Source organism: Lolium perenne, chromosome 6 (genome assembly GCF_019359855.2).
Source record: "Lolium perenne isolate Kyuss_39 chromosome 6, Kyuss_2.0, whole genome shotgun sequence".
Classification (NCBI taxonomy): Eukaryota; Viridiplantae; Streptophyta; class Magnoliopsida; order Poales; family Poaceae; genus Lolium; species Lolium perenne.
Window position 1 is genome coordinate 198,818,785 of NC_067249.2, and position 11,205 is coordinate 198,829,989.

General features: G+C 48.1%; 1 protein-coding gene across 1 annotated transcript; it reads right to left on the reverse strand.

The window, feature by feature from the left end:
• Window positions 1-1,667: 1,667 nt before the first annotated feature.
• On the reverse strand, window positions 1,668-6,656 carry LOC127306439 (galactan beta-1,4-galactosyltransferase GALS1). Its single transcript, XM_051337078.2, has 2 exons — window positions 5,103-6,656; window positions 1,668-2,304 (listed from the first exon to the last, which is right to left on the reverse strand). Exons 1-2 carry the CDS (start codon window positions 6,407-6,409, stop codon window positions 1,959-1,961), a joined length of 1,653 nt encoding a protein of 550 aa, XP_051193038.1. The 5' UTR covers window positions 6,410-6,656; the 3' UTR covers window positions 1,668-1,958.
• Window positions 6,657-11,205: the final 4,549 nt, after the last annotated feature.

Genomic DNA, 11,205 nt, shown 5'->3' on the forward strand with positions numbered 1-11,205 from the left:
GATAAAGGATAAAGGTAACCAGGAGTGGAGCACGTGGAGACACGAGGGATGATTCCGATAGTTCCTTCCTTTTGAGGGGAAGTATGTCTACGTTAGAGGGGTGTGGTTGCCACGAAGGCCTAACCAACGCCACAAAGGCCTCATCCTATTCTCCGGTGAGCACCACCACGAAGGCCTAGCTCACTTGTCCACTAAGGGATTTTCTCGAGGCTGAAACCGAGTCTTTACAATGTTCTTGGCACACATCTACAACATAATTGGAGGCTCCCAAGGCTGTTACAACACAACAATAAGTTATAAATGAACTAAACACCAACTATTGTTTCCAAGGAAACTCTAGCCAAAAGGACCTCAAGTAAATGAGGGGTAAAATCAAATCACTTTGGTGAGGATGTAGATTTTGGCCTTCTCCTTCGATTATCCAAAGATAAAGAGTTTTGAGTGGTTGAGGGAGGAGACCTAGTGATTTTTCTTGGCTCAACTATTAGGGTTCTTCTTGGTCAGGACGAGCAGCTTGAGGTGGGGTATTTATACCCCTCCAAGAAATCGAGTTCGTTGGAGAAATTTGGGGCCAGGGCCGAATTATCCGGCCAGCCAAATATCGATTTTTTGAATAATCCAACCAATAATCCGGTCAATAGTCCCTAGGGTATACTGAGAGCAATCTCCTTAAGTCCGGATATCTATAATATCTAAATAAGAGCAACACACTAAGTGATTTCTCTTAACATGCAAGGCATCCACATCACCAAGCCTTTGATTGGTCCACCTCAACCATCTAAATTTACCGGTTACCAAGCAACCCACAATATCTGTCTTTTTTCGAGCTTTGAAAATACTATGCTCAAATCTACACTTTTGCCAGTTTTGAGTAGCCCAAAATACACATTGTTTACAATTGAAAATTTTCAAGTTTGTGAGATACATGACTGCATCCTGATTATTTCAGATTTTTTAAAACTTAAAAATATATGATATTCAGTTTTTTTTACATAAAGAGATCACTAGTGGTCATGTACACCAAATCTCTACTCTTTGACTGGATGCAAACTTTCCATATGAAATGTTGCAGTACAAATAATCGCTGCAGTGGTAATTTCTATGGAACAAACAACAACATAGCAAAAGAAATCCAACATAGTAAAAAAAAAAAGGGCTTCCAATCCACCTAAATTCCTATAAAAATCATTTAAATCAAAGAGGCCATTGTACTGAGCGAGGGGGTTCCTCTCTTTGGAGGCTGCTGAAATCAAAATTCCCGTGAACCAATGATGTAGAGTACTACCAGCGTGATGTACCACCAGAGCGGCAGCCGTTGCAATCGCCAGACACCGCTATCCCAGCGCGCAAAGCAGATCCAACACGCGTGAGCACATGCAGCAGTTATCCATCACGCGCTATCATTTCATCCTGTCTGCCTGTGTTCCTACCAATCTCCCATATCGGCTCGTTCCGATTAAGGCCACGCCTCCTGTCGCAATGGAAAAAATAGAACATCCAAAGTGCCTGAACAATATTTTGCCAAACTCAGCGAATTCTCTACACGAAAAGTCTAACCCATCTTTGTTCTTTCCGTTTCCACTCAATCGTGCCTGGTTTTCTGACATGGTAACAAAAAAGAGAGAAAAAAACGCATCACTTTCACGCTTTGTGTGTGACCCCAGAAGGAGATGAAAGAATCTAGTATTCCGTAGTAGTAAAAAGCCAGCATCATCATCAGTCTACGCAGATCTATAAAACGGCAAGAGAAGAAAAGGCAGATCCCCACTAGCGATGAAGGGCCTAGCCAAAGAAAAAAACCAAAACTTTACACCAGCTGAGCTGCTACCTCCAGCAGACTCTCCTCTCATCTCCTCTCCTGTGCTCATCGGCTTGATGAGTGTTGGCATTTCAGACATGAACCAGGCATCGTAAATACCATTCAGTGTATATGTAGCACCATCATCCACTTTCAGCCGTCACGTATGAACCGATCCAATGGCCTCCTTCTCGAAGAGCTTGATCTTGCCTGCCAGGCGCCTCATGTTGTCGTCGTACACGTAAGGCACCCCGTCGAACTTGATCCTGCTTCCGTTGGCGGGCCTCCGCACGAAATGCTGGCAGGGCTCTCCCATCACGTTGATGGAGTTGTGATAGTGGTAGTATTTGATCAGGGTCTCCGTCTTGTGGGTCGACCTCCCGTGGACGTTCTGCGACATGTGCACCCCAGTGGCGTACGCGTTCCGGGCCTGGATCGCGTACTTGCGGTCTCTACGGACTCCCGTGAACGTGTTGCGGAAGACGAACTTCTCGAAACCCCATTCCCTGCGGATCAATGGCAAACGATATGTTAGTTTGGAATTGTTGCTACTATTAGCATGACACATTAAGAGCCAAATTAATCTTGCTACTATTAGCATGACACATTAAGAGCCAATTAATCTGGAACCTAAAATCAACATCAGATTATTCTCCTTGCAGGTATGAATGAGATGATCGGAACATGACACCATTGACGCCGCGTCTCTCTCCCTCGCGTCGCCCCTCCAGGCGACCGGGGGGGGAAACCCTAGCCCGCGCCGCCGCCGTCTCCCCCCTCCCTCTCCTCTCCCCTCGTCGCCCCCGGAGGCAGCCGCCGGCAAGGCCGTGCGACGCCGGTGATGGGGGTGGCGGGGATCTCTCTCCTCCGGCCCCCCGTGCGATGCTGTAGGGAGGAAGACGGCAGCGCGGGGGTGGCCTCCGCCCGCTGGTGTGGTCGGCCCGATCCCCTTCGTCCCCCTCTCCGGCGCGGCCTCGCCGGCGCTGGGATGTGGTGGCCGGGGGATTGGTGCCCTCCGACGACCGGGTTGGGGCCAGGATTCCAGGGCGGCGGCCTTGGGCGCAGGGTGGGGCACCGCCGGCCTGGCGGCGGGCGGCGGCTGCCGATGCTGTGGTCGGCTCTCTTCGGCCGCGCGGGCGGTGAAGGGGGCGGCGGGTGTGGGCATGGTTCAGAGGTCGCCCCGTTGGGCCTCTGGAATCAGATCTGAAGACGGAGGTTCCTCCCTGCGGTGCTCGTCGCAACTCCCCTGTCCCGGACTCCTCCGGTGGCTGGGGGTGTGGTTGGTTGTGGGCTCTGGACCGGGGGAAACCCTTGGCCAACGGTGGCGGCCGCGACGTCGACGACGCTGACGGCGCCGTTCTCCTTCTTGAAGGCGACATCGAGGTGATATCCCCTCCCTCCCTGCCCTATCTATCTCGGGTGAAAGCCCAAAGCTTTGGTTTGGACGGTGGCGGCGCCCGGGTGGTGCCGTTCCCTCGTTGGAGGCGCCGTTTTGAGATAGTGGGTTTGGGTGGATGAGCTCGGCGGCGGTTGGTTTGCATCGTCTTCGCTTACTCCTGGCAGCTTGGTCCGGTTTGGTGGTTTGTGCTGCGGTGGCGATGTTGTTCGTGGGTGGTGGCGCGGCGAGGCGAGGCCAGTGCTCGGAGTCTTTCTCCCCGGCGGTAACTTCCAATATCCATGCGTGCTCAGGGAGAGCGATCTACCTCCGACAGGTACGGTGCCCTCCGATCCGGGGCGAGAAAGCAGGGAGCTTTCTTTGGAGGTCGAAACGGATGGTGTCTGGGCTTTGCTTGGCCTCTGGAGGTTGACGATGGTGCGAGTCCCTCAATGGCAGCCTTCTTCACCAGCTTCGACGCCTCTCTAGTTGGATCGCTAGACTGGACAATGGTCTCGGAGCTCTAGCTGTTTTCCATTCTTTTTACTGTTTTGCTTGTAGCTCTCGGTTCCTGTTAGCTGGTTTCTCAGCATCTTGTATCATCTTGCCGGCAACGGCCTTATTAATTTAAGGCAGGGCTTCGGCCTTCTGTTTAAATGAGATGATCTTAAAATTTTGACACCATCAATTTAAAAAATCTATTACTGAAGGGATTCTTGCAAGTTTCTCTCAGCGCACCCATTTAGTTTGGCGCACCTACAAACGGCAAATATTTGTTTACAACTAGCTGCTCTTGAAACATTTAATTGGTATAATAGGATTTTCAGACTTGCAGTACAAATTCAGTGGGAAATACAATTACGCCGAGGTCCCTTGCTACACATAGAATTATTATAGCCTGAACAAAGGTAACTACACGCACGCACCAAAACCACCATTTCTTACACTTCCTCACTGGATCCAGGTAAAGAGGGTTAACCCGGTGGTTCAAATGCACTTGGTACTACAGTTATATATTGGTGAGCCTCAGCTTTAACAATGTGCGACTACTCTCCAAACACTGGCACTTATGAACCTATGCAGGGAAACAACTGGGCTCAATTCATCTTCATTTTGGAATGGGTATGAAAGGAATGACCTTTAATTGTGGAAGCTAATCATGATTCACTAAAGAGTTTTTGCTTCAATGGTGAAAGCTAGTGAGCAAAACGTATAAAACCAGTGACCTTTTTTTTGTGAAACCAAGTGATGCTCTGCTAAGATTTTTGGCTCAATCATCTGAATTGTGGGATGGGTATGAATGAAAGCAAATGACCTTTATCTGTGGATCCAAATCATAATCTGCTGGGATTTTTTGCTTCAACGGGGCGAGCTAGAGAGCAAAATAGGGTTTATACTGAGAAAAATAGGGTTTAAAGCAGTGACCTTTTGGGCTAAAACAGCGACCTCTGTTTGTGAAACCAAATGATGCTCTGCTAAGTTTTTAGGCTCAATAATGAAAGCTGGGGAACAAAAATGTACTAAAGCACTGAACTTTGTTTGGGAAACCAAATGATGCTTTAAGAAGATTTTTGGCTCAATTGGGAAAGCTGGAGAGCAAGAAAGAAAAGGGTCAACTGCCATGTTGCCTTGGACTTAATTTGACCAGGAAAATCTAACTAATCTTAATTAAAGGTTGCAGTGTCAAAATCAAGCAGTATAGTGCCCACTTGATGAACAAACTGCATAAACAAGTAAGTGCCTTGAGAATGTCTGTCTTCTGATTAAACAACACAACACACGCTCTGAGAGTAGTAACAAACAAAGCAAGTAGATCAAATTGGTCTTCCTACAGCCTGAACCTGATTCCCGTAGCTGAATTTAGGACGCGGCTCGCGCGACAGAGTTTGCAACTCTGAATATATAAAACTGAAGTGGGATTTGACAAACCTTGAGTAATCGTTTTTTGGATCCTTGACGCAGAGCTTGGTGGACATGGGGTTCTGGTCGATGGTGAACTGCGTGAACCCCTGTAGCTTCCCAAGCACCTGCTCAAGCGTCCGGCCACCGGGCAGGTAGAGGTACTCGTCGACGTCGAAGAAGAAGGTCCAGTTAGCAGCATGGCGGTAGCGGTGCAGGCAGTCATTCACCACCAAAAACTGATTATAGTAGTAGCTGTCAAACTCCGCCTGCGCCCGGATGTCCTGCACGGTGACGCGGCCGGCCCTGACCCAGGGCTCCAGCACGGCCCGGACCTCGGCGCTGACCCCGCCGGCGTCGTGGAACACGAAGTGCGACCTGGCCCCGAAGAAGCGCGCGTGGTAGGCCACCCACTCGCGCATCCGCGCCGCGCTGAGGTCGCCGTAGAGCGAGGAGCCGCAGTAGAGGTAGTTGTACTGGAACGGCGGGGTGTAGAGGGAGTGGTTGTAGGCGCCGGGCGCTTCTTCGAGGGCGAGGATCCGCTCGTAGCGGCGGGAGGTTGTGGAGTGGTAGGCGTGGAGCAGGAGCTTCCCGCCGGCGTTGTGGGTGTTGGGGTTGGTGGGGAAGGTGCAGTTGACGACGACGGTGGTGTAGACCCGGCCGTAGCCCCAGTCCGGGAGGATCTTGTAGGCCTTGGTGCGGATGGCGGCGGGGGTGGGCGTGGTGGGGGTTGGATTGGGTAGCCACTCGCACTTGTAGTAGGGGGTGCCGAAGACGTGGGTGGGTTTTGAGGCGAGGCCGACGATGGCGAATGTTCGTGGCCCGCCCCGGTAGGCTCCCATCTGCACGAACAGCGCCGCCGCGCTGCCGTAGGGACGGAGGACGCGCTTGTTTGGGTCCGATGGGTGGGGTGTTGGGCGTGACTCCCTGGCTAGCCGCACGGGGAGGGTGGCGGCGGTGGTGGAGGGAGAGGTTACGGCAGGGGTGGTTTTCTTGGTGGCCGTGACGGAGGAGGTCGCGTTGGCGGCGGTGGGAGTTGCCGCCGCCGATGCGTTCTTGGCGGTCGTGCCGGTGGGTGTCGAGTTAGAAGACTGGAGGTGGTCGGTGGCGGCGATTGTGGTGGTGGCGAGTGGGAGGGAGCACGGCGGCGCGGAGGCGGATTGGCGGGCGGCGGCGAGGAGGGAGCCGTAGGGGTGCAGCTGCCACAATGCGAGGAAGAGCGTGAGGAAGGCGATCGAGGCGACGAAGAGCTTGATGTCGACGCACGGGACGGCAAACGCCCCGGCCCCGCCGCCGCCGCCGACCGCGTCCTTCCTCGCGCTATGGTGGTGCTTCATGGTGATACGGCGGCAGGAGGAGCAGGGGGGCTTGGCCAGACCTTAAAACGGCAGGCGAATCGTGGAGGTGGATCCCCTTCCGAGGATTGGGCACCGGAGGCAGTAAAAAGGCAGGAGTTTCCTTCCAAGATGGGATGGCGCCGCTCTTTCCCCCGTTATCTTTTCTTGGGAGCTATGAACAGGCAAGGGATCGGTGGGGGATGCGGGCGGTAATGGAGGAAGGGTCGTGCCGGGGAAGGTAACGAGGAGGCTGGTTCGTGGCCTGGGAATCGTTCGGTCGGGTCGGTGTTGTTGTCGACGGGGTGCTTCCGGACGGGAGGGGGGCGGCGCGGCGAAGCAAGAGTCAAGGCTGGCTGGCGGTCCGTGGAAGGAAAGCCGTAGTGGTCGATGGTGGGTGTGCTGTGCTGTGAGAGTGATTAACCGCCGATCCGCGCGGTCCGTAAAACGTACCACCGCTCCACCCACCGCGTTCCTCGGCGTAGTGGCCGCCGCCTCGACTATTCCGTGTAGTAAGAATCAACCGTTCCAACTTTCAAACCGTGTGGCAACGAACGGTCGACTTACCACGGCCCCGTCGTGAGTCCGAGAATGCAAGCAACAGTTCCTCTGCGGCGGCGGCGGCGGCGGCTCGTCCATGACTTCACCCACCCCGGCCAGTAACACGCCCTAGCTGCACGGCGGCGCCGCCGCCAGGACACACCAGGCAGCTCCACGGCCATGGCCATGGCCGACCTCGTCGACGTGTCGGGCGATGCGAAAAGCCGTTATGCCCGCTCAATAAAAGAAGAACGGGAACCATCTCGCGTGCCACGGCTCAGCCCAGATATATGCTTAAAATAAACTAGAGACATGTCTCCGTCGTTTCGATCTGCAGGGCCAAACTGATGCCATCATCTTCGGGTTTCCTTTGTCGTCCTCGCTGGCGTCCCGGCCGTGCTCCGGTGCCTGCACCTGTACCATGGAGGCACAGATCACCGCCCATCAAGCCGGGCAGGCAGGCAGGTCCATCTCGCTACACTTTCCTCTTCTGACGATGACGAACAGTACTGCTTCGACTTGAATACCACTGATCTTATCCTCACTGTACATGCCTGCTCTCTGATCTTATCTCTCTGTTTCTCAAGCTGGAGCGGCGGCACGTTAAGTATCCGCAATGTTTCCTTCTTTGCATCTGGAAACGATAACAAACCTTGGCATTGGCAACAACCTTTTATCTGGCTGCCCCAACATTCCATCCTCTCGTTATTATTACCTGCAGATTTTGTAACCGTTGACAATATGGCAAACCATTATAACTTGAGCATTTCCTATGTAATAATAGTGTGATTTACGAATGTGTAACCCGTTTGTCATGCCACAAGCGTTTCTCTTAACTAGATGATACCCCACGCGTTGCTGCGGAAATCTGTATTGCACATCATAATTTATTAGCTACACACGAAAATGACAATTTAGTTGAGGATTTTAAAATTGCATTTGAGAAGTTGATTTTGGTAAAAAAAAAATGAAGTTGATATATGATTCTCAAAAGTCATGTAAAAAATCTTCTTTCCCTTGAACAATATAATAAAAGAATTTCAGAAGAATACACTATAGAATGATAATCCTATCTAAGATCTGAATTTCAACTTTGTTTTCTCTACTTTTTAGTATGTAAAATATAACAATACTGAGAATAAGTAATCAGTGGCACTGCCAGTTCCATCTGAAAGTAAAACAAACCCATTATTAAAAAAATATACATGCATGCATGCGTATCTTATGAAGAAGGCAGCATATATACCTGATATAAGACTGCAGTTTTACGTAATAAGGTAATACACTTTGCTCACAACTGCAGAAACATCGATGCTACATCACTTACGTGCAGAAAAGTGGGTATATTTTAACAACTGGTCATTACTTCTAATTTTTTTATTCTAATAACTGAACATTACTTCTAAATAATGATATCTGAAATTCTGAGCGCAATGTAGTCATAGTGACAGAATATCATACCTCCAAGAAGAAGAAAGAAGCATGAAATTCTGAACGCAATATAGTTATAGTGAGAGAATAGCATACCTCCAAGAAGAAAAAAGAACCATACATGCATGTTGAGGTAAAGTAAGTTCATTTTCTTTTGCTTTCTCCCATTTTTCTGTTTGTCCAATTGGTTAGACAACTTGTGCAGCATCACTTTTCACAAACCTATACCAACAGAATCCTACAAAGGAGCAGATAATTACATTCGTTCATTCTAACTTCAACCTAAAGGGGCGTGTGATACAAAAAAACAATTTGCAGCAGCCACATTTGAATGAAGGAAATCAGGATAGAATGTATATCAAATATCAAAAGGAAATCAGGATAGCAAAGTGTCATCACAGATAAAGCATAGGTCCTGGCATCAGAGATGTAGAATGTCTTCACAGGGCATTCTGACGAAAAAACTGCTGATAAGTTGCCCAGCGAATGTTGGAAGGCGAGTAGCTGCCCAGCCGATTTGTAGTTCAGCAGCTAGAAATAGCCTAGTTGGATTGTTGATGATATTTCTTCAGACCAGACCTACAAAAATGATGCCAGCCTCATTATACAGTTAACAGATCATGCTAAAATATAAAACCGAGGAAACAAATAAATCCACGTTGTGGGGAGAGACAATCGACGGCTGCAACAACAAACCATCGGGAATCCAGTTGAATGATTGAATCGGAGTGGGCTTGAGTGACCAGGAGGCACAATTGAATGAAAATCCAACAAAATTGCGGGGGAGGCAAAACATCGAGCAGATTTGGAGCTGGAGTGCAACCTTCGCGAGCAGGTGGCCGCACTCTGGTTGTCGACGGCAACACGGTAGCTTTTTAAACATGGAGGCGGCGACTGCTGACTTCATCTAGCAGTTTCTTCCGTGTTTGCATGGAAATAATGATGAATGATCGGCTGCATCGGGCGGTTTCCAGAACATTTGTGGCATTGTGGCGAGATCGGGGCGGCGGACGGGAAGACAAAAGGCAAAGGACTTTTCACAGCACACGAACGTGGAGCGAGTAATTGTGGGGCATGCCTCGGTCCAGCCCATGTAGCAATGGGACGCCCAACGCAGGTCCAGAAACACGGGAGAGTCCACGCTCGACTTGACGCACCATTTGGGCAAATAGCAGGTGACGTGGCTCCATGTGAGACCAGCAAAATTGGGTCATCTATTAAGAAAGAGAAGATAAAGGCATAAACAGATCTCAACAGATTGATTGTAAACTCTCAGAAAAAAAAAAAGATTGATTGTAAACTCTCAAAAAAAAAAAAGATTGATTGTAAACTGTGTTTTTAAAGTGAATTCCATTTCTCTCTCTCCATAGTTGTCTATTTCTGACACATATTACACCAACACCATTTAGTGAAGTTTTCACTAATATACCCAACCAGGAAATTTTGAACACGTTCTTGCCTAGGGATGGAAATTGGTAGTGGATAGTCCATATTATCCGACGTCCGTATTCGAGAAATTGAAAATGGAAATGGTAACATCCGAATCCGGACGTCTGCGGAAATGGATATGGTAACTATCCGGATCCGTTTTACAGAAAATAAATAAAATATGGTATTGAATTTTGAAGCAAATGTGGATATGGAAATTGATATATCCGTATCCGAATAAGATTATGTTAGCTAATTTTAGTAATTCAACCCCAATATGCTAATTATCTGACCTGGAGAAACTAAGAAATCGATCAAATGTTCTTTTATGTGATTAGATTTGAAACTACTATGCATTATATCAGTATATTTATCTCTCTACCATTATATAATTGGCTCATTATAAGAGATGATTCTATTGTTTTCTTATATTCGCATCCGCTCCGAGTTGAGAAAACATCCGATCCGTATTTGTATTCGAGTAATATCCGCTCCGAATTCGTATCCGATAAAATCCGCATTCGCATCCGTATTCGTTTTAAAAATATGGAAACGGATATGGGAAGGGCACTATCCGATCCGTATCCGATCCGTTTCCACCCCTATTCTTGCCTCCAATTTTAGGACTCTGCATGAATTGTTAACTAGGACTGACATGTTAGGATCAATGTGGTACAACAAAATATGTTATTATCACAAGGTGTCATCGATGATCATTTCTAGCCTTCTCTTCACCGTTTGTTCCATTCGTCCCCCTGTCATTATATTTTGCAGACTAGGTTATCACCGAACATTAGAAAAAGGGGGTCCAAATTCTTACAGGGGCAATCTAGACGAATTTTCACTACACAAAGTAATCAGTGTCACAGATGCAAAACTAGGGGTAAAAGCACATGCAGTGTAAGAGAGTACTTATTTTCTTAATCAACTGATAACTAGAGTACGTCTTTTGCTTTATGCATCCGTATATTTGAAAACTCAAACAAATATGACGACATGGATGTTTGTATGTAATATAGCATTCCTTTGTATTTTTACCGAAGTGCACAAACAAAAGATTTTTATTACAGCATAAGAAAATTATGGATACTATTTACGGCATAGAGGGTCTGCTGGGTACATAAAGACGAAACAAATGGTAGGCACATTTGATTACTTTTGCATGCAAAGGAAAGATCTCACGTTAGAAAACTCGTTCCAATGTCTTGAGTTCTTCCTTACACCAACATAGATGTATAATATTATCTAAAAAAAAACATAGATGTATAATACTGGGTTAAAGGAAACACTAAAATAAATGAGTGTTCAGATCAAAATTTTATCGTTCATCCATAGACATAAGATAAAATTGCCATTTGATATTTCGATGCGCATATATCAAACAAATAATTTACATAGTT